The following is a 23,310-nucleotide window of genomic DNA, read 5'->3' on the forward strand; positions in this document are numbered from 1 at the left end:
GCAAAGCCTATGAAGTTGGTCGCTGTGGGGTAAAAGGGGCAAGGAGAGCTTGAGATCCTAATGTGTGTGGAAACCGTTAGCTGAAGCTGTTTATAGCACAGGTAATCCTTGTGGCTCCTGGTACTGAGATCTTGGTCTTTCAGACTGAATCTGCAATTCTCTGAGGAAAATTTGGACCACTACTTTGGTTTATTGTTACATTTTTCAGGATCTGTTTTCCTCTGGTTTTGTTTAAGTTGGGCAAAGCTTTTAAATGTGGCACGAGCATGAGACTTTTCCTTTCCCAGGAGATATGTTCTGTGATCCTATCACTCAGAGGCTGCTTTGAGAAATGGATTGAGTGTTGTATGTAGCAGCAACAACAGCAAAGCCATTGCGTGACTAATGATTTACTCTTGGCACTACATGCTGGGCGTGACTAAACTGTGTTTACTTACTGTACAATAGGAGAGCTACATATGCTGTAAATTGGATGTGCTATCTGGTCAGATACGATGCCTTTTACGTTAGTAAAACAAAGTTAGAAAATAATCTATATGTGATGCCAAAAGTGGGCTGAGCTTACTCTTCCCTAATGAACAGAATGAGAAGATTCTTCTGTTTCCACACCATAGTAGCTTGTATCGCAACTATCACTTATTTTCATCCTTTTTTCCATAAATTTACTTAACCAGATGAAACACATGAAACATGGGCACCAAGGTTTAGTTAGGAAAACTCCTCTGCTCCTTCTGTTTCCATCCCAGGGAGAATATTGTCACAAGAGCCTCCCTAGGCAGCCATCTCCAACCAGCCATGTATTTGTTAAAAGCTAAAGCTTTAGCTTTTGCTGCAGGTTCCCAGTGTTTCAAAATCCAGCAGTTAGCAGAGTGGAGCCTAGTGGCTGACCATTTGGTGGTGGTAGTGTAGATGCTACTGGGAAGTGCAATTCTGAAGCAATAGGAGAAGATGGCTTGCTTAGGTTATAGTTTGTTACTTAGTGTATCCAAGTGTCTGCAGGTTTTAATTGGATGCCCACATGCAGGTGGTAAGGGGAAAATCCTCACCTAAACATCACATTCCTTAGATGTATCCATTAAATCTTGAAAAGTGGGAGTTCACATTGGCAGGTTTATAATGTTGGGGGGGGAAGGGGGTTGGTTTTCTTGTGGTGGTGGGTTGTGGTTTGGTTTGGTTTTCAGCAAAATCAGATTTTCATCAGGTATTCTGCTTCCTTTGTCACTACCTGGTGGGATGACTAGAATGAGAATTAGTTAAAAATAGAGCATTCTTGGTGTTTCTTAGAATGCTGGTGCTGTTTCAGGCATCTAGACAACAGTCAGGGTATGCCAGAGCAGGTGTTAGAGATCTGTGCATTGTGCAATTAAGAGAGAAAGACTGAAAGGCTGGTTTTGAGCAAAGGACAATTATTTCATGTAAGAGCTGTTTGAAGTGTTTTGGAGGAGTTAAAATAATTTCATGTATATCATTCCGCATAAACATTCATTTTCCAGATGCTAAGCAGGAGACCTTTTTAGGTTGACTGTTAATGATAACACTAGGTGTGTCTGAGCGAGGTGAAGATGCTGCTAAATGTTTAAGATATGTGGTATGTATCACAAGATAAATATTTAAATAGTTTAGAGACGTAAATTATCAAATAGTTGTCTGTGTATATGTATGTATGTGGATGGTAAAACAAAAAATGCTCATGTCTGTTACCACATTACAAAGCTACCATGACTTAACCCAGAAATGTTACCTGCATGTGAGACTTTAGAAGAGGTACACTTCTCTACCTGGTTTATTGTGTTTACTAATGCATATTTTTCTAAATATACAGATATTTCAATCTAAAAATTCTATATTTATCTGTAATTTCTATCTGTTTTGGACAGTGCATGAGGTGCTGTAAAATTCTGTACATATAGACTGATAGAAGAAATGCTGATAGTTGCCCTGTAAACGAAGAGTTTCACATAAAAGTACAGTCGGTATGCCGAGAGCCCTAAGTTATTTCCTTAAATGCATCAAAATTTCCCTCAAGTGTGCACCAATCCCAGCTTCGATGTAAATACTTTGATGCATGTGTACCCAAGTGATTTCCTTGCTGTCTCTAAAGGTTACACTTACAGGTCTGCTTTAGGTTCTACATCATCTGGCAAGATGCAGTCAGTTGAAGTTTAGTGGGATGGCTATAATGGCATGTGGCATCTTTCACAGATTTCTAAGGGTCTTGTCTTTGGAGAAGTTCTGCAAACAGCAAATGAAGGTAAAATCCGAGCAGAACCACAGAACTCAACAGAGGCAAGGGAAATCGGATTTGTAACCCGCGAAGTATCCTTAATTTGTGCCGTGTTCTCCCATCAGGGCAGCTCTGTGTACTTGGACATACAAAAGCTTTGTGAGGCAGGATGGCAGATCAGCTCATCACTTCTGAACCTTTATTTATACTAAACTGTCACATCTTGGATAGACTCAAAATGTGACACTTTTTTCCTGAGCTTCTGTTACAATTTTAATTCATTGCATCTTTTGAAATCTTACCTAAATACTTGCTGTACAGATTGCCTCAGTATTCAGGAAGTCATCTCAGTTTGGTTTGGTTTTATTTTGAGGAGGCTGATTCAGAGAAGAAATCAGAAAGGTTCTTTTTCTCTCTGAAACGCAGACCACTCCTGGCTAGGTTCCCCTTAGAGCCAAGCTTGCCTCTCAGCTGTGCTTAAGGAGCAGTGGAGAATGATCACACAGAAAGCCCCACTGCAGAAAGGGGAGAGATGTGGGTTATTGTCTGTTCTTATGCACGAGCTTGCAGCTTCACTCAGACTAGCTTCGAGGCAGCTGCTGTTTCTTGGTACATCCATCGTGCCTACCACAGCAGACTCCCTGCCACTCGCTGCACCTTTAGGTGCAGCTCTCAGACCAACTACAGGTGGAGGTCATCTGCACCTACCATGTAGATATATACAGGCCCTTTGTTTCATGCAGGGTTTCTTGCCTCACCCAGACTCTCAAGAGTTAGTGCAGTTATTGTTATTGCCAAATTTATGATGCCACTTGTGCACGAGTGGTGGGATTAGTTACTGATGCTGAGGTAGTGGTTGTTGGACCGAGGGGCTGGTAGCTTGCTCAGCCTCTTGCCTTAAATACCCCTCCAGCTGACAGTCACCAACTGATTTTTCTTCCTAGGTTTCTCTTATAGACCTAGTCTTTAGGCCTAGTCTTCTTGCTTTTCTGTATATTTAATAGTTCACCGCTGGGAATAGTCTGGGATTCTCAATCTGTATCTTGTAGAGGAAATAGCAGTCAAAATGAACATTGATATTTAAGACTGGTATAACTTATTGCTAAGTAACTTACTCTATTAAGTAAGTTATTACTTAACTTACTGTTAATTCTTAAGTAGAGTGAAAGCACACCTAAATCAATTTTCAGAGGCAGCTCTGGCTTCCTGACATTACAGCTGTGTTTATGTGCACGTGCACAAAAACATACATAAATAAAATGTAGGGGTAAGTACCACCAGTACTTCAGGGAGCACCTGCAAATTAACCTTAATCCTCCATGGTGGGGTGCTTCTCCTCAGACTGTCACATTCTAAGCTGCTGACCTCTCAATTCATTTGCGGTCAATGCTACAGCTGGAATTTACCTGTAGGGGCTTAGAAACAAACTCCAGCTCAGTGAAGGCTGTTCAGCAGTTTCACATCCACATGTAATTTGGTTTTTTTTCCCAGCACGTTTGCAGCAATGTTTTTATTTTACAGAATAAATTACACTTGAAGTATAGGGGAATTTTGGTATCAGAACCCTTTTCTCATGCTACTTGGTATGGAGATCCCATTGCTGCTAGGGCAATGGTTGGCTATGGTTACTTGACAGACATGCCAGGCTAACACTGTCTTGGCAACACACCTCCCATTTAGCCTTGTCCTTGTAGTATCACGAGCTTGTCCAGCTTTGACCTCATACTCATCCAATTATTACTCCATAAGTAGCCAACATTTACCTGGAATACAGGAAAATTGCTTCCAGAAGTTCAAATTACTTTTCCATTATTTGACCTCTTATATGATACTGAGCATAGAGCAAAATGCTTCGTGCAGTGCTGGGGAGGGAGGGGGGGCACACAGAGGTGTGCAGTAGTATTGTTGCCTGCAAAAAAATGGATTGTGGTTTAGGTCTTGTACACAACTACAGATGGAGGGAACTGCTGAAATGTATTTTTCCCCCTTTGAAAATGCCAATTGGCATTCCTTCCGCTCCCTCCTGCCACGCCACAGCTTGCCTGTGGGTCACATTTGTGCCATGTGGTCCAAGGACATCTCTCCTGCTCCACACTGGGCCAAGAGCTGTAAAATCCCAGGGCAGTGTTTGGATTTCCATGGCTATTAGCAGTCTGTCACCAATTTTCCTTACCACGCCTCTTCTTCTCCCACCTGGCTTTGCCTGGTGGAAGCTCTCCTGTTGTGTTTTGTTCTCTTTCTGCAGCACATTAAACTGGATTAGACACTTGTTAAACTTTAAAAACTACTCTGCTGGATAGAAAATACCTTCTTTAGCTGAAAACATCCTACAGAAAATAAACCCCTTTGCTATTAGCTAAACTTTCTAATGTAAACCTGACACTGATGTAGCACCTGAGTGTGTTTTGAGTCCATAGTGTGGAGCAGGCCATGGGCACGCATTTGCATTCTGACCTCATGTGCCAGAGTCAGCTACTGCGTAGGGCATTTTTAAATTGGGATTTGTTTTCTAACCCCCCTGTCTTTTTCACAGCTAATATTTTCACAACACAGCCAAACATAAAAATGTTAATGTACAAATTATGAGATTCTGTTAACTCCCAACAAATATTTTTGTATATAATAAAGATTTAATATTAAAAAAAAAAAACACATCCATAATTGGCTTTTTTCTGATGACTGTTTTTTGTCATAATCTGAATTGGAGCCAAATAAGCCATCAAGAGGCAGTATGCACACATCTGCCTTTTATCTGCATCTCCTCCTTTACTGATGAAAACTGGCTCACACAACATCTCCCCAAGCTCCTGTCTGTCTAAGGGCTGCAGCAGCTCTGTTACCCTGTGACAGAGCACAGCAGCCTCCTTGGCTGCAGCTGTGAGGGCTCCTGAGCCCCAGAACCAACACCAGCCCCTCTCACCTCTGCTTTGTCAGCAACCTTCATACCCTTCAGCCTCAACCTGTTCCGTGGATTTAGGTGAAGCAAGAGACTAATCTGCATCTGAAAGCAACACAACCTCTCCGTTCAATGATGTTTCCATAGAACACCTAGCATTTTGGGGTTTTTTTATCTTCACACAAATCCCCTCTGTTACCCACACACCACAGCATGCACACCCTGAAAGCAGTTATGTCATACAGTGCACATCAAGCTCTTTAAGGAAGATCAAAGCATTACATGGATGCCCACATACCCATCTGCCACCTCCATTCAAGGGCAAGGGCATGACTGAAATCCCCAAAAGAACAACAAAATTACGTGCATGAGGTTGTAAGTTATTCTATTGTTTTGATATAACGTTGATATATCAGTTACAGAGGCAACTTTTGAGAAGTGGTTAGCAAAAGGCATTCACACAAACACAAATCCTCCTGGAAGCAGAGTAATGTGCTTCCACGCTCCTGAAAGCTGCTTCCAGATAGATAACACCAGTGCAAGGTTTGGGCAACACCATCCGCTTCATTGACCAGATGAGACACAGGACCTGCAGCAGCCCAGCATGCCAGGGATCAGGCACTCTCAGGGTATGGCAAGGGACTATAGGGCTTTTTTGCAAAGTCACTTCCCCAGGGAAAGCTGAACTGACAGGGGTCAGGCTTAGACAATCTGCTCCAGAGCATGTGGGAATAGAGCAGAAAGCTGAAGGCAGGACTTAAGCCTCCAACTCAGCTGCAGGGGCTGGTTACTGGTCACCTCCGTGCACACACAGCTGCCTGCTTGTCTGTCTTGCCTAGAAGCACTGACATTCCACTTACCTAGAACATCACCTTCCATTTTTACTTATTTTATTTTTACTTTACTTTAGCCCATATTTACAGTGGTCACGGGTGCATTTGTCCTATCCACATGATTACAAAAAAATTACAACAAAAAAAAGGGGCAAAACAGCTCCAAGCCCCACAGCCCTGGGCAGCTTTACCAACACTTCGCTTTTAGCCACACAATCAAAACATCTGCACTTAAAATGTCACACAGGTAGAATGATCATTTCTGTGGCGTTTGCACACACTGAAAGGCATCGCTGTGCCTCAAAGAGAATGTTCAGGACACAATTTAAACAGCAGAAACTTGCTGAGGTAAAAACTTCTGGGAAAACTGAAATGCTGAACAGAGGCACAAAGCCCCAAAGTGCTCTTTCTTTTGGAAAAAGAAAATGGTTTATTTCCTGTAGTGCAATTCACATCTGTAAAGCCAAACTACACTGAACAACTGAAACCCTAATCAAGTACCTCTTCGAGAGCCCTCCACTCTGCTTGCTCCAGAGTGAAGGCATTCCCTACATCAAGTCCTAAGTGAGCAAAGCAGCTGCTGCATTGCAGACCCTGGCCTTCCACAGCCTGCTGGTTTGCTTACTTACACAAAGCAGTTTGTACCTCACAGTTTTCGCCCATGCATATAAATGCAAACAATCAGGTTCTAAAGCCCCACAGATGTGACAATGACCAAAACAGCTACATTCAATTCCTGTTCCAGGCTTGTCTTTTCTGATTCCCCCCTTCACCCCTTATTTCTGCATTTCCCACTGCAGCCACAGGTCTCAGTGAAGCTGCAGAGCAGCAGCAGCGCTGAGGCACTGCAGAGTGCTCACCCCGGGCCTGCAGAGCCCAGCCTGGCCACCATAACTCCTGCCTGGACTGTCCTATGCACTCAACCCAGTGGCTCTACTCTTAGCTCAAACACACCAACACTACACTGCAGAGCTACAGAAGAACAGGCTAGAGCAATAATGCAGCAAAACTCCTACACATTTCCACTTAAAGCAGAAAATCCATGCAGTGCAACATAAAGAACCAGTGGGAAGAATCTAGGTTCTTTCATAGTTACAGCTTTCATAGAAGACTCTGTCACTTCCAAATGAATGTTTGATGAAGTAAACAGCCGTTGCACCATGTCAAATCTTCTTTTGTCAGTGAAAGTTGCCACCAAAGGACTGCTCAGTGCCACAGTGCCATCAGCTGCAGTGATGTTCGGCTGTGTTTATGAGAGAGAGCAAAACACAGAAACATCAAAAACGTTTTCCAAGTAGGGCTGCTTCTGCCATTACACAGCTCACGGAAGAGCTTACAAGGCAGCAGGAAAAGGGCAAGATTCCCTTTACCGTTAGCCTTGACAAGTACAATGTACTCATCCGGAACCAAAGCTCTATGGCACCCTTTAAGGAGAAACATCTCTCCTACAGTGCCGTTTCTCCAGTTCAACCTCTCACTGCAGGTCCCAGAATGGTTTGGAAGGGACCTTAAAGCTCATCCAGTTCCAACCCCCTGCCATGGGCAGGGACACCTTCCACTGGACCAGGTTGCCCCAAGCCCTGTCCAACCTGGCCTTGATTTCCTTAAAGACACAAACATTCCCCCCCCCCCAGCCCTTAATCACTGAAGATCAATCACATCGAGCTCTCACTCTTGCTCTGAGCAAACAGCAGCACTCCTCCTGCACATGCATATTTACTGGTGTTTACTATTATTTTTGTCAGTGTGCTTAAAAAGCTTAAAGAAAACCCCTGCACTGTTCTTTCAGCAGTTCCAATGAATGGCCTCAGAGTTTAGGAACTTCAGAATTTGCCGTGGCCCAAGCACTGACGCTATCAATGGAAAATTCCTGTTTTCCAAGGGCAGGTGATTAGTGTCACCAAGACTTTAAAGCAACCTAGTGACACTATTAGTAAATTAAAAGTTGAGCTTAAGTTACAATTTTCTTTTGCTCACAGCCCATGAAATCTCCCAAATACAGAAACATTTCAGAGGTTTGGGATCCATCTGCAGTAAATAACCTGCATCATTTGCCACTGTCAGACTCTGACCTTGCCAAAGCAATGCTTACAGCTGAAATCCACACTGGAGCTTAACGTCTTTTTTATTGGGCGACAAACATGATAAAGGCAGAGGACAGAGTCATTACTGCTGCTGGGGCCCACATGCTACAGAGTCACAGTTTGATTACTCACCAAACAACACAACGCTGGAACCACCTGAAGATCACAGCAGGCACGCAGCAGGACAAGAGTGCTATCAGGCAGCTCTGTGGAGGAAACAATACAAGAGGAGGACTGTCTCCAGTGAACACTGCACCAGGCTGGCTGCTGGAAAGGGTTTTCTTAACAGTGAGCTCTGAGATGGAGTTTTCCTGCTGAGCAAAGACAGGTGAGCTACATTTTTGGGGCCCATCTGCACATACAGCACCTTGTGAAATGGATGCTGGAGAGCAAAGCGATTCAATGCTGAGGACAGCTGTCATAACTGCTCTGCTGGATGCTTGGAAGAAGCTGATCCAGCCCTTTCCTGCCAGCTTCCAAGACTGCGGAATAAAATGGGATGGGGGATGGGTAGGTACAAGCCCACACCGACTATCTCTGCCCTTCAGAAAGGGCAGCTTGTAGGAAAGGGGATTTCCTCCCCATCATTCTTGTCTCGTCCATAAGCATCTCCCAGTGTTTCACTCCAAGCCTGCAGGCTGGATGAATTATTTAGGCCTTGAATAAAACAAGAACCTCTGCTCTCAAACTCTGTATGAGATGCTGACTTCAGCAAAAACACATTTGAGAAGAAATTACACAGCTGAGATTCTGCTGGGGCACGGAGACAGACTAAGTGATCCCTGTGATGCCCTTCAACTAGAAGCTGTAAATCCTACTAGAAGCAATAGGCATAAACCAGCTTTGATTCCTGATCAAGCCACATTAACAATGCTTGGACTTCAGCAGCAGACATTATGTCCAAAGCCAGGTGATAATACAACACGCTCAGTTAACTGCCCCCTTCTGTTAATAGCATCTGACAAGTGTTACCACATCAGCAGGTTTCTGTTTTCTATTTCTTTTCTGTCTCCACAAATGAGTTAAGCTTTTCTACCTGGGTTCAGTGCATAAATGGATGCACACTGACATTTTGCTGCACACTACCACATCTAACTAATAGCACACTGGACTTCCCTTCGTTATCTTAATGTCAGGAAATTCTTTATATATGAGAGAGAGGAGAAAAAGCCAGGAAAGTCTGTTTGGACTTTGCAGGTAGCTTTTAATTAACACTGTGGTGCCAATGAGATTGTGAGGATGGCATTTGTTTGACATTTATGTTTAATCTCCTGTTCCAGCAGCTGCAAAACAACCCTCTAATTGCAGTGTCTCACGTTAAATGCATTTCTGCTAAATATAGTTTGCACCTCACCAATATACACTGTGACACAGAAGACAACTCCTAATTTATATTTCTCTGCATTTAGGCGGGAAGAGCTCCGTATGCTGTAGGAACAGGAATTAGCTGCCAAACTGGAAGTGCCTGCACTCAGAGGAAAACAGAGTTAAGCAATCCTGGAGGAATGTGTATTTTACAAGCAAAATCTGTCAGTGATTGAGGGCTGAATTTAAGTGCCAGCCAAGAATGCTAAGCATGGTACACCAAACTCATAAAAAGGGAAGGGAACAAATGACAGCCACTCAGCTCATCAACTGCTCAAAAGGAGCCATAAATGCTTTAACACAGAGGGAGCTTCTAAAAGTAAACTACGTTTAAAAAATGGCCCTTCTCTTCATTCACAACATACCAGAGATAGCACTGATGAGAAGGTGAGCAGCTGAGAAGAGTTCTTCATCCTGAGGCTGGCATTTCTGCAACAACAGCTCCTTCTGCAACCTGCACCCTATGAGCTGTAAGAAGTCCAGGAGGTCTTGTTGTTGTGCAGGTTTTAACTCCTTCAGGTCTGGCTTGTCTCCCATGCAGATATCATCTACCTGGAAGCAAAAGAGTAAGTAAACTTCTTCAAGAGAGAAAAGTTCCAGCAAAGGAGAATGCCAGCTCTATTTGGAAACTGCTTTTAGGGAACAAACGGAATTTTGTCTTACCACGTCCTCCAGGGCAGTCACCATTTCTTCACAGACCAAGAGCTCACAAAGGGTTTTATATAAAGCTCTTCGCTTGTCTTCCGGCAGCTTCACAAAGGGCTGGAACTGAGCCTTCAGCCGTGACAGATCTTTCCCAAGAAAGCAGTAAAAAGTAAAACTAAGTATTTCTGCACAAGTGCCAGTGAAAACAGTTAGCATTTCTGCTGTGTGTTTCATAAGCTCATTTATCACCACATCCTGACATCCTGATTTCCATCAGCACAAGTTATAAGGCAAGGCTGAAACACAGCCGATTCTATTTCCTAACCAAGCCAATGAAGCATCAATGAAAATTCTAAGAAAGAGGAGCAGCTACGAAGGATCAAGATTTTAGAATTCAGTATCTTAATGTTAACTGAACTAACCATATATTAAGTTTTTCACTTGAAAGTTCATCTCCAGCAAATGTCCATTTATAAGGCAGAATGAAAAGTTCTGCTCTTCACTTCTTAATCTGTGGGTTAATATCAATTACGAAGTCAAAGGTACAAGTTCAGCCACAGAACTAAAAGTTCCCATTGCGATCCTCAGTTGCTACTGTCCTTGTATTTCATCAGGTACATCAAAGAATTACAACTCTTCACCCCTGACCCTGTCATTATTACAAAAATCAGGACAAAAATCTCTTGTTGATTGAAAAACTGAATCCATGACAATAGATACAACAGAAGCACAAAAGAGTTCACTTCTTTCCCCACAGCTCAACTATGACACTGAAACAAAATGTTTTGTGACATCAAATTACAGCTTTGCTGACAGAAAATAAGTTTTCAAGTGAATAATGCCAACTGGAAGGTTGGGATGTGTTTTCCTGCATTTCAAAAACATGGACACACAGGCATTGTTAACCTTGTTTCATAGAAATCTCCCTTCGTGTCACTCTGGTCAAGAAATACGCACTCTTTAAAGATGCCTTTGGTACCCCAAAATTACTTTACTGAAAAAAGAAAAACCGACCCAGCCTCAGGCAGATACTTGCTGTACCTGATGCAATCATACGACTGCCTGTACAAAAAACAGAAGAGGAAACCTACTTTAAATATCTTTAGTAGAAACAGTATTTTTAGGGTTTTTCCAGGAGACAGCTCAGGTTAATTAATGAAAAGAAACCTCCAAGCCTTGTACGCAGGAAAGGTGCAAACATATGTCAAGCTAAACCAAACCAAACAGTGCATTCTTTCACAAATAACTGGTTTTTATATACACATGCAGACACAGTTATTCCTTTCCATTCTCCATGAGAGAAAGACAGAGTTTATTTCAGGACAACAAATCATAGAATCATAGAATAGTTAGGGTTGGAAAGGACCTTAAGATCATCTAGTTCCAACCCCCCTGCCATGGGCAGGGACACCCCACACTAAACCATGGCACCCAAGGCCTCATCCGACCTGGCCTTGAACACCACCAAGGATGGAGCATTCACAACCTCTCTGGGCAACCCATTCCAGTGCCTCACCACCCTCTCAGTAAAGAATTTCTTCCATATATCCAATCTAAACTTCCCCTGTTTAAGTTTTAACCCGTTACCCCTTGTCCTGTCACTACAGTCCCTGATGAAGAGTCCCTCCCCAGCATCCCTGTAGGCCCCCCTCAGATACTGGAAGGCTGCTATGAGGTCTCCACGCAGCCTTCTCTTCTCCAGGCTGAACAGCCCCAACTTTCTCAGCCTGTCTCCATACGGGAGGTGCTCCAGTCCCCTGATCATCCTCGTGGCCTCCTCTGGACTTGTTCCAACAGTTCCAGGTCCTTTTTAGGTTGAGGACACCAGAACTGCACACAATACTCCAAGTGAGGTCTCACGAGAGCAGAGTAGAGGGGCAGGATCACCTCCTTCGACCTGCTGGTCACGCTCCTTTTGATGCAGCCCAGGATATGGTTGGCTTTCTGGGCTGCGAGCGCACACTGAAGCCGGCTCATGTTCATTTTTTCATCGACCAACACCCCCAAGTCCTTCTCTGCAGGGCTGCTCTGAATCTCTTCTCTGCCCAACCTGTAGCTGTGCCTGGGATTGCTCCGACCCAGGTGTAGGACCTTGCACTTGGCATGGTTAAACTTCATCAGGTTGGCATCAGCCCACCTCACAAGTGTGTCGAGGTCCCTCTGGATGGCATCCCTTCCCTCCGGCGTATCAACCGAACCACACAGCTTGGTGTCATCGGCAAACTTGCTGAGGGCGCACTCAATCCCACTGTCCATGTCACCGACAAAGATGTTGAACAAGACCGGTCCCAACACCGATCCCTGAGGGACACCACTCGTTACCAGTCTCCAGCTGGACATCGAGCCATTGACCACAACTCTTTGCGTGCGGCCATCCAGCCAGTTCTTTATCCACCGAGTGGTCCACCCATCAAATTGATGTCTCTCCAATTTAGAGACAAGGATATCATATGGGACAGTGTCGAACACTTTGCACAAGTCCAGGTAAATGACGTCAACTGTTCTGCCCCTGTCCATCAGTTTCGTAGCCCCATCGTAGAAGGCCACCAAATTGGTCAGGCAGGATTTCCCCTTAGTGAAGCCATGCTGGCTGTCACCAAGCACCTTGTTGTTTTTCATGTGCCTTAGCATGCCTTCCAGGAGAATCTGCTCCAAGAGTTTGCCAGGCACGGAGGTGAGACTGACTGGTCTGTAATTCCATGGATCATCCATTTTCCCCTTCTTGAAAATGTGTGTTATATTTCCCTTTTTCCAGTTATCGGAAACTTCACCTGACTGCCATGATTTTTCAAATATGATGGACAGTGGCTTAGCAACTTTATCCGCCAGCTCCTTCAGGACCCGCGGATGAATTTCATCAGGTCCCACGGACTTGCGTACGTTTAGGTTTTTAAGATGGTCTCGAACCATCTTAAAATACCTATTTTGGTCACAGTTAGACCACTGAACAGCCAAAGGGTGAAATGTAGAGACAACAAAAGTGATGTTCATCATTAGAACCAGCTGTAAGAACTCTGCCAAGAACTGAAGAATAGTAAACTGTGTTGAAGCCTTGATTTGTTTCCCCTTTTGTCAGTCCTCTGGTGACAAACTTGCCTCTTCCTCCTCCATGCCTACAATAAACAAGTTGTGCCTGGCCCGTTATACCAGTTGGCCAATTGCATTTAAATCACATTTTCATTTCATCAGCTGTAGTTGATACCAAAGATCTCTATAAAACATCTCAGAAAACAATGAGGCTAAGTGAAGGGGGGAGATGCCTTTGTGATTTTTGAGACTTAAAATAACCTTTAACTGAGCAGCTTTACTGAGGTATTTTCAAAATGATGAAGGAGTATTTTCCGTAGCCCTTCCTGAATGAAAGCATAAATCATTGCTATTCTTACAGAGTTCATCTGGAATGTAACAGAACTGCCATTAACACCTGATTTGGTAAGATCATATTTATGACAAAGGGATTCAGGATGTTCCTCGGGAACAGTCCACTGTATATACCTACTGCAGCAGTAAATTCTTCCATTCTTTCAGTGCATTCCCTTTAGAGTTCCTGATAAGAGCTATTAAAATGAACTAACATAATTTCTTACCCACTATTGTACCAGATTATTTTCTCCTATCACGTCACTTAACTCACTGTAATATAATAATGTAAAGCATTTCTGGTAATACCTTGTTTCAATACACTTAAAGAAGCATCACTGGGAATGAGGTTTTTTGCCCCAGAGTACATCTCATTATCAACAGCATCTGGCTGATAGAGAAACAAAGCATCTCTGAACAGTGCTGAATGAGGACAAGTTGAGCCTTCTGTGCTTTCTTTTTCAAAACCTCCTTGCTGTTCATCCAGCAGACAGAATTCTGTAATTAGAAATTCAATTGAAACAACAAAATTAATAAAATGCATAAGTAATTCCTGAGTGAGGTGCTAGCTTGTATTGCCTAGTGTTCCTGTACGTGATTTCTCCATGGCTCATCTCTTGTAGATAGAAAAAATGCCAGTGGCTGCTATGAATGTGAATTATTGAGCATTACTGCAGCCCTGATGTTTGGTATAATGTGCACAGACAGATCTTGTGGTGCAGCTCCAAAATGTGACTCCAGCTCATGGGAATTAAGGTAATGCAGACAGCAAATAACATGAAAACTTCTCACTGACACTGTAAACCTGAATGCTGCTTACAAGAGATTCAGGTATTATTCACGTTTCTGCCAAGTAAGAAATGTGCTGAAATGCTGGCTAAAGGGGCCACTCATGATGGAGACGTGAAAGCACTTTCTGAGTTTTATATGAACTCTGAGAGTCCCTCACAGAGCTTCTTCTGGTCATGGCACTTATGGATTCCCCTTTCTCAGCCAAGCTACAGGTCCACCCTCAAATTCTCCAGATGAGTGGAAAATAGGGGGCTTTACAGAGATTTTAAAGGACTTCCCCAGGCATGTTCACTCTGAAATATACTGTCACTTTACAGTAGCTTCATGGAAAAAACATCACACATGGCTGGATTACCCTTCCTGCCTCGTCTTCATGATGTCCTGGACTACCTGATCCACACAGGACTCCTCATTTCCTGCCACCCCAATGTCCAACCTGATGAGGCCAAGGGACTCCTCAGGTATACAGGAAGCCTTTGTGAAAGTTATGCTGAGAAATCAGGAATATCGAGTTCTGTGCTCATGTGTCCAATATTGTGCCCCAAAGATGTAGAGTACAATCAAAGCCCTACGCATATTTTGATCACCTTTTATCATCTCAAATGCAAGACCTGAAACTGTACCCCTGGCCCTCTGTAGCAGGCCTGAGGAAATTGCAGAGGCTAACAAGAGAAACTCAATTTTAGAGTAACACCTGACAGCAAAGGGGAGGGGAAAGAAGTAACTAATCAAGCACAGTGCTCACACATAGCAGGCACAAAACCCAAATATAACCTTCCTGCAGTTGCAAGAGTCTGTCTCACCAAATTAAGGACATTCAAAGCAGACGAGAAAGCACAGAGAGCACTCCATCAGCAAAAAGCTTTTCAAAGGGAGAGTACACAAAGAAATCTCTACCACAGAGAAAGAAACACGACAGAGGCCTTTATGCCTGCATAACCATTCACAGAGAAGAATGAGCTAGAGGAGCAGAAAGCAATTAACACAACTCAAACAACTTCCCAAAGCAATGAGACCCCAGACAGCAGCTAAGGCCCTGTATGGTGAACAAGCTCATGTTACTTCCATTGATAATAACAAGGCTTTCACACGACACCCGAAGACAGAAGATAGTGCTAATAAACTACCTGCCCTCCTAAGGCAGATTGATGCTAGTAAGGGAAATCAATACACAGCATCATGAAAAGTTTTAGAAGACACAGACCCTGTTAAATCTCAGACAGGACTCAATTCAGAAGAAAATACAGGACTGTGAATGTTTTGTACTAGTAGGGCTGTTAATTAATTTTCTAGCTCATTAATTTTGTCATACTCTTAAAAAAAAGCGAAAATAAGCAGATGAAAAAATATACACACTACTGTGATGTCTTCTCTCTTGAATTCTGTTATACCCATCGATGACCAACCTCCAGCAGCGCAGTTAGATCTTGTTAGTTATTCAGAAACATTAACAAAAATGGAAGAAAACCAGAGATGATCAATGCAAACAATCAAAGGCAAAGAGACTCCTTTGCTTGGAGAAGCTGAAAAGATTAGGACTGTTCAATTTATAGTCATTTAAGAGGAAGCAAATCGCATTTACAGCAATGAACAGAACAAAGCAAATCAGGGGGTACTGCTCTACCTTCTGTTTTGTAAAGTAAGAACAAAAGGATTTCTAGTAAGACTCCAGGGACACAAAACTGCAAAGCCTGTAACATGAACAGCTTTTACATGTAGTGGAAAATTAGCTGCAGAAATAAAACGGAATGATTACAGGAAAAACTTAAGGTAAAGGGATCAGAAAAGGATTACACTCCTTTTTATTTCTTTTTCATTTCTTTATAAAAATGTCCAGGCATGTCCAGTCACATTAGCCTTATATTTTTATATACCACTTTTCTTACAGGATAACCCACATGCTGTCAGCGGCAAATGAAAAGAAGCAAAAAAAGCACCTTAATGCACCTTACTCTGTAATTATCTGAGAAGAGAATCACGTTATGCTACGACGTGCAACTGGTCACTTCCAGTCTCATGTGAAAGGACTACATTAGTCTCTGGATTCAACTTCAAAGGCTATTTTTATTTCCATAAACGGATGCTGATCACTGCTCAGACATTAAGAAGTTGAAAGTTTGGCTCCACCGTACTTAAAATCCCTAATTTCGTTGTTAGTGTTGGTCGATGAGAAAATGAACATGAGCCGGCTTCAGTGTGCGCTCGCAGCCCAGAAAGCCAACCGTATCCTGGGCTGCATCAAAAGAAGCGTGACCAGCAGGTCGAAGGAGGTGATCCTGCCCCTCTAACTCTGCTCTCGTGAGACCTCACTTGGAGCATTGTGTGCAGTTCTGGTGTCCTCAACACAAGAAGGACATGGAACTGTTGGAACAAGTCCAGAGGAGGGCCACGAGGATGCTCAGGGAACTGGAGCACCTCCCGTATGGAGACAGGCTGAGAAAGTTGGGGCTGTTCAGCCTGGAGAAGAGAAGGCTGCGTGGAGACCTCATAGCAGCCTTCCAGTATCTGTGGGGGGCCTACAAGGATGCTGGGGAGGGACTCTTCATCAGGGACTGTAGTGACAGGACAAGGGGTAACGGGTTCAAACTTAAACAGGGGAAGTTTAGATTGGATCTAAGGAAGAAATTCTTTACTGAGAGGGTGGTGAGGCACTGGAATGGGTTGCCCAGGGAGGTTGTGAATGCTCCATCCTTGGCGGTCATCAAGGCCAGGTCGGATGAGGCCCTGGGTGGCATGGTTTAGTGTGAGGTGTCCCTGCCCATGGCAGGGGGGTTGGAACTAGATGATCTTAAGGTCCTTTCCAACCCTAACTATTCTATGATTCTATGTTCTCAATGATGCTCAAGCAAGGGAAGATAGCATATTAAAAAAAGAGGCAAGCAATAGGTTGCTTGACATAAAACAATGCTGGGCTGGTTTTGAAGCTTAGAAGACATATATTAAACATAAAAAAAAGGAAAAAGAAGGATTCTAGATTTCTATCCAGAAATGACATAAGCAGGTTATCAGCTCCACACCTGTGTAGTCAGATAGCCTTAACTGCACCTGATTACTCTGAATTACACTTTTATTATGATCATGAAGTCAATGCCCTCTGCTCTATCTCTGTGCTCAGTCTACATCACAGACATTCCAAATCTCAGAGAATTTTTTTACAGGTTACATGGTATTTACTTATATTCTGGAACCTACAGACTCCTTAATATCAGAAGTCAGTTAAAGGAAAATGATGGAGAGTACCTTCTACATTTCTTATGCAAATAAAGTGCATCCTGGATTGAAATCTCAACTGCAATTCAAGTATTTCTTCAATGTATCTCTTGTTTTTCTCCACATCAGTCCTTTTCAACTTCCAGCTTTACACAGTCCATCTGATTTCCTTCCTTCTTGCATAACATCCCCTGAAACCTTCTTTAGGTCAGAGAGTTTAACTGAGGGCAGACAAGAAAGAAAACCCCAAGCGATTCTACAAAGCAGAGTTACTACTTCCCCCCAAAGCCAACTTCAACATTGTTTTGACTTGACACCTGAAAATTACTTACTGAAATAAGTAAATAAGTAAGTAAATTTCATTACTTACTGAAGTAAGTAAAGCGTGATCAGAAAACACGACAAGGACATTTCTGTAACCATTCTGAGAATATATATGAATACACATGAAAATGTAAAATAGACAGAAAAGATTAAATTCCAGTCCTACAGTTTATGAATAATTCTTTTCTTAGCATGACTGTCGTCTCAACATTCCTAGTTGACTTGATTTATATTCAGTTCTCTCTCCCTGCCAACAGGGGAAGGCAACAGCATGGGCTGAGGGCCAGGTAGCTAGAAGCAAAACTGCAGAAGATGACCTGGACAGCAAATTCAAGACGTTGAGCAGCGTGCCCTTGCAGCTATTGAAGTTTGATGCATACTGGGCTGTGCTGGCAAGAGCATAGCCAGCGGATCGATGACAGTGATGTTTCAATCTGCGAGACTGCATTCAAAGTGTTGTGTTCAGTTTTTGACTCCCCAGTAAAAGACATTCACATACTGCAGCAATGCAGCAAACAGCTACCAAGGGGCTGGAGATCATCATGTGTGAAAAAAGGCTTGACAGACAGGGTTTGTTGAGCCTGGAGAAAATACTGCTAAGGGAGAACCTTACTGCTATCTACAACTACCCAATGGAAGCATGAAAAGAGGACAGCGCCAGACTGCTGCATGATGACAAAAGGCAACAGACACAAATTAAAGCAAGAGAAAGTCTCATCCCTATTAAGGGATAAAAAAAGCTCACTATGATGGTGTCAAACATGAGAACAAGCTGCCCAGAGGGGTGGTGGAATCTCTGTCTCTAGAGATAATCAAAACTTGAATAGACAAGGATATGAGATCTGATCTAACTTTGAACTTAGATCAGATTTCAGAACTTGGCTCTGCCTTGAGCTGGGGCTTGAGCTAGATGGTGACCTCCTGTGGTCCCCTGAAACCTAAGTTATTCCAAGTTTATGATTTATCCAAACAGGTGAAAAGGCATTACTAACTTAGAAAGCAGCATTTCACAGCACAAATAACTGTCAATGCAATGGAAGCCAAACAACATCATCACCTTCAACCACAGGGAAATGTAAAAATCATTGCCCAACAGATAGCTCTGTTGAACGGTGTACCATAGAAAATGACCTTTATACTTACCAAACTGGCCACTGTGCTTTATAAACAGTTCAATTACACCGTAGGCAATAGTGGTTGCAGGAGGAATTTCAAGAATCACACTAGAATCTTTCATCATACTTCCACTTTCACTCACTGAAACCTAGAGGACAGATTTATTCACTGTTTATCTTATTCAGTTATTATGTAGCTTAAACACAGAATTAATAAAGGGGAAAAAATACAGAGAAAGAACTTGTGCCATTCTCCATGATGTCTAACTAAAGCACATGTTATATTTGACATCTATGAAAGGAATTACATGAGCAGCGAGAGAAGCACAATGCTAAGAGCAGCTCTCAAACTCTTAGCTACCCTCTCCTAGGGCAAAGTTGAGTTCCAGGTGCAGGTTTTGCTACACTGTGTCACTAGGAAACGGACTTCACTATCCCACCCTGCCCTTTTTTATCCTGACACCCCTTTTACCCCACTGGAGCCTCGTACCAGGAAGATTGCACTTGCACAGAGGGTTGTTGAACTGCAACTCCCAGATCTCTGCTACTAGAGACACCCTGTATACAGAAGTGATTAATCTGCAACTTAAAATAAACTTACTACGAATGAGCATATGTTTTGACTTTGGTAATTCCTTTTCAATTCATAGGCAATTTTTCAGATACCCTTATAATGCAGTTAATCTCTGCTTCCATGATCAAAACCAAATAGCTTCTCTATAAATATTAAAACTCAGTAGACACAGCAAACATTTTTGATGAATGATTACTCGGCTTATCAAATAAATTTGCTTCAGCACTGCTTTTTACTCTTCAGCTTTCACTGAATTGTTATATGTTTGGTTCATGTTCTGCTCTAGGCAGGAATCTACATAGAAACTGAATCACAATTTGACGGTATTGATGGAAACCACGTTTCAGGCTCATACTAAAAGATGGTATCTTTTGCCACTGCAATGGGAAAACGTGTTACTTTTCTGACGTATCACAAATAAGCAGTGCAGTGAGTTCAAGATACTATGGAAGCATGAAAAATACTCAGAAGTCTATTTGGAGAAAGCATAATTTCTTCTCAGATAATCAGCAAATGTTCTGGTCCTGGCAGAATTTTACCTTTACTATTTTTGTGCTGCATCCCACCACACCACTGATTTTTTCTTCTGTCTGGATGTGTTCAGTTATCGTACACTTCTGAGTTGTTATTATCTTTTCTCTCAAGATGCACAGCACTTCACGTTTCCTTTCCATTACTTGTTGCAGTAAACTACTGTTTAGATTTATTGTTCTGAAAAGAAAAGATGCCATTAACAACATAAATACTGAATTGAGAACAAAACATTTGCTTAATTGCTTGAAGAAGCTTTTATTGTAAAAATAACAATGGCTTCTGTATGAGCAGCCTCCTCAAAATCAGTATGCCCTCTTTTGTTATTCGGTAGCAGTAGATATCTGTATTCCACAGGAAGTCCTAACACATGTATTGAATTCTTGATTCCTCACTCTGAGCAAAAATGGCAGTTGCCTGGCTACTTTTTAAGCAAAAAAAAAGAAAGGGAGAACTACAGTAAGCCTGGTAAGTTTAAGCTTCCAGTGTACTATGAAAACAACCAGCCAGGCTCATAGACACCGGACTGAATCCTCTGGTAGAGTGAACTCACACTGACATTAACAATGCCATGGCAGGGGATGCTGGCTAACCATTCCCTTCAATCTCATGTTAGCACAAACAGTGCCAGTAAGTCAATGGCTCTCACCCTGCAGTTTTTACTCCAAAGAATTATTTCTACCCGAAAGGCTACTGGGGAACACAAACAAAAGAAAAAAGGCCCATGGTCTGTATTATGAACTCCCTGCAGCCTAGCACACTACTGGATACATTATGCATGCACACACATAATGAAAATACCTACAACAGTGTAATACATAAGCACACAATATAATAGTATTATCCACACACCACAAAGCTCTGCTTAAAAAGACTGAAGTTGCAGTCAAGCTACTTGAAGTTAGGAAATAAATAGCAAGCAATCTCCCAGTCCAGTTAGTTTCTCTTTCTGTAATCAAGCCCTATTTTCCCTTACAATAGTTCTTGGTTTTCTCTCTCTTACCTGACCAGGCTGAGTCCCATTCCTCACCCCTCATTCAGCTCAGCTTTGTGCCACAGCCAGCTCACCAGCCCCACCTCGTGTAATTTCTCTTCTTTTATCCTCAGATGACACCAGCTGTTCATGGCTCCCACCCTTTGTCTCCCCTCCTTCTCACAGTTTATTAGTACCACTTCCCAGCCATGTGGCCAAACTCAGTCTCATTTATGTCCTTGTCACCAGTCATTCCCATCACTCCTGTCTTTGTACATACTTCTACCTGTCACAGGCATGCCATCAAGTGCTTCTCAGCACAGGAGGTGATATGGGCCTAATGCCCAAGAGCTGACGTCCAGACTCACCTGGACTAGGACAGCTTGGGGTGACCACCACTAGGAATTGCTGGTTTGGCATCTGAAGGCCCTTGTGCAGGCAAAGGAGTGCCCTGACACGCTACCACCAAATTCCAAGTCACCAGAATTCCTCCTTGAGGGATGAACAGCACACTAGGAGAGTGATCACCTCAGTGCCAACCCTCACACCTTGCCATGGATCTGTTTCAGTGTTCACGTAGACCCTGAGCTGGCTGAGTCAGATCAGCACTGACCAAGTACTTCAAAGGGCTGGATGAGAAAACAGAAGAGATTTCATGGATTTTTGGAACTGGAAAAGATGATTGGAAAAAAACCACCACCCGCTATAAACTCCTGTGCTATTCCCCAGTGTAACCTCACAATTTGCAGTTAATGACTGGGACTGTCACAGTCAAAAGAAAAATTAACTGTTGGAGGGACCTCAAGTCTCTAGCTGCTGCCTCCAACTTAACATGTCATCCGTACGTCACACCATAATTCAGTGTGTGTTTAGATGCTGCAGGAGATCTTCTTAAAGTTAGGTTCTTATGCTCCATCTAAGAAAGTGAACTCCCAGAAACAATGAGAAAGGATTATTTTCTAAGCAAAGATGACAAAATTCACTACCTTGGCTTCCAGGTGTTAACAGGCTTCCTGGTTAACAGTTAAAGCAACTTCTTAACTGTATCTAATTCACTAAAATGTGTCAATTATAGTATTCTTTTGCAAAATATTCAGTGGAGGTCCTCAGATGAGATGTCAGATTTTCTATGAAACAGGTAACTTGAGCAAGACATTTGGAAGATTAAAAGATTCCTATCCCTGGCTCAAGTTATTCAGTCTTTTCTCCTCCCTATTACTGTAAATGGCATTTATTCATGGACCTAAATGGCAATTCCCCAAAAATGTGACAAAGAAATGCCTGACTCGGCCTTGTTTAAATAGAGATATCTTCATATTTAATTAAAAAGTTTTAGATTTATTAGATTCTAGAGGTTTGGATTTATGCAGTCTGCATAAGTCTGAAGTCAGCTTGGGTCTTTATTAAATTAAAAATATCCTGAGGCAATTTTTGATCTTTGGAGACTTAATGCTTATATAAAAGTTCAATCAGTTGGAATGAACTGTCTGGAAACCTTAAAGTTGATTGTTTAACCAAGGGAAAGAAAATACCTCTGAAGCAATGCAACAGCCACCAGAAAAAAAACCTCAAAAATTCCTGAGCTTATTAATATGATGTTTTCTCTTTTGGTGCAGAGCCATGCTTTATGCTTGGAATGCAATGAATCTTTGGATTAAGCAAAAATGGAAGAAATGTCAAGCAATCACGAACACCGTTGCTCTTAAGTGTGTCTGCCAAGCCAGAGCTATTAGTTATCACCATAACAGACCATCAAGCCTATCATGCGCTTCACAGTAATTATTTATGATTCTGAAGAGGTATGCTAAGCATCTTGAAAATACAAACTAATGCACGAAGAACTTGCAGTTTTAACATTTGACCTAAGAAACCACAGGAGAAGAAATGCAATGAAGAAGCACGAAAGCAATTTGTCATTTGCTTTCATATGATACATTTTTTGCCTGCTTTAAAGGAAGACAAACTCACCAGATATTCCTGAAAGTTCCAGCAGAAGAAACAAAATAATCAAAAGTTGAAAAATGCAGATTAAATTGAGATTTGCTGGGTTTGATGGAGCATTAATGTAAGTGTATAGATTATGATTTCAATCTATCAAAATGAAGGACCAAAACAATTCAAGAGACCTTTTCTTACATCAGGGAACTGAGGTGTTTAGTCTGGAGAATAGAAGGCTCAGGGGGGACCTTATTGCTTTCTACAACTACATGAAAGGAGAATGGAGAGAGAAGGTGGCTGGTCTCTTCTTCCAAGTAACAAATGGTAAGACAGCAGGAAATGGCCTCAAGCTGCGCCAGGGGAGGTTCAAACTGGGTATTAGGGAAAATGTCTCCAGTGAAAGGGTAGTCAGGTATTGTAACAGGCTGCCCAGGGAGGTGGTGAAA

General features: G+C 42.5%; 1 protein-coding gene across 1 annotated transcript in view; it reads right to left on the reverse strand.

Annotated features, from left to right (window-relative positions):
* Positions 1-6,965: 6,965 nt before the first annotated feature.
* The window catches only part of GSDME (gasdermin E), a gene marked incomplete at its 3' end in the record, with an annotated part of 28,265 nt that continues 11,920 nt past the window's right edge, over positions 6,966-23,310 (reverse strand). The window contains exons 5-11 of the mRNA XM_080610535.1: positions 19,962-20,133; positions 18,877-18,997; positions 13,717-13,905; positions 10,066-10,193; positions 9,768-9,954; positions 8,170-8,243; positions 6,966-7,196 (exon numbers count right to left, since the gene is read on the reverse strand). Coding sequence (XP_080466661.1) covers positions 6,966-7,196; positions 8,170-8,243; positions 9,768-9,954; positions 10,066-10,193; positions 13,717-13,905; positions 18,877-18,997; positions 19,962-20,133 — 1,102 coding nt within the window. The remainder of the gene's footprint in view (positions 7,197-8,169; positions 8,244-9,767; positions 9,955-10,065; positions 10,194-13,716; positions 13,906-18,876; positions 18,998-19,961; positions 20,134-23,310) is intronic.

The sequence above is a fragment of the Psittacula echo genome (genome assembly GCF_963264785.1).
Source record: "Psittacula echo genome assembly, chromosome: 2".
Classification (NCBI taxonomy): domain Eukaryota; kingdom Metazoa; phylum Chordata; class Aves; order Psittaciformes; family Psittacidae; genus Psittacula; species Psittacula echo.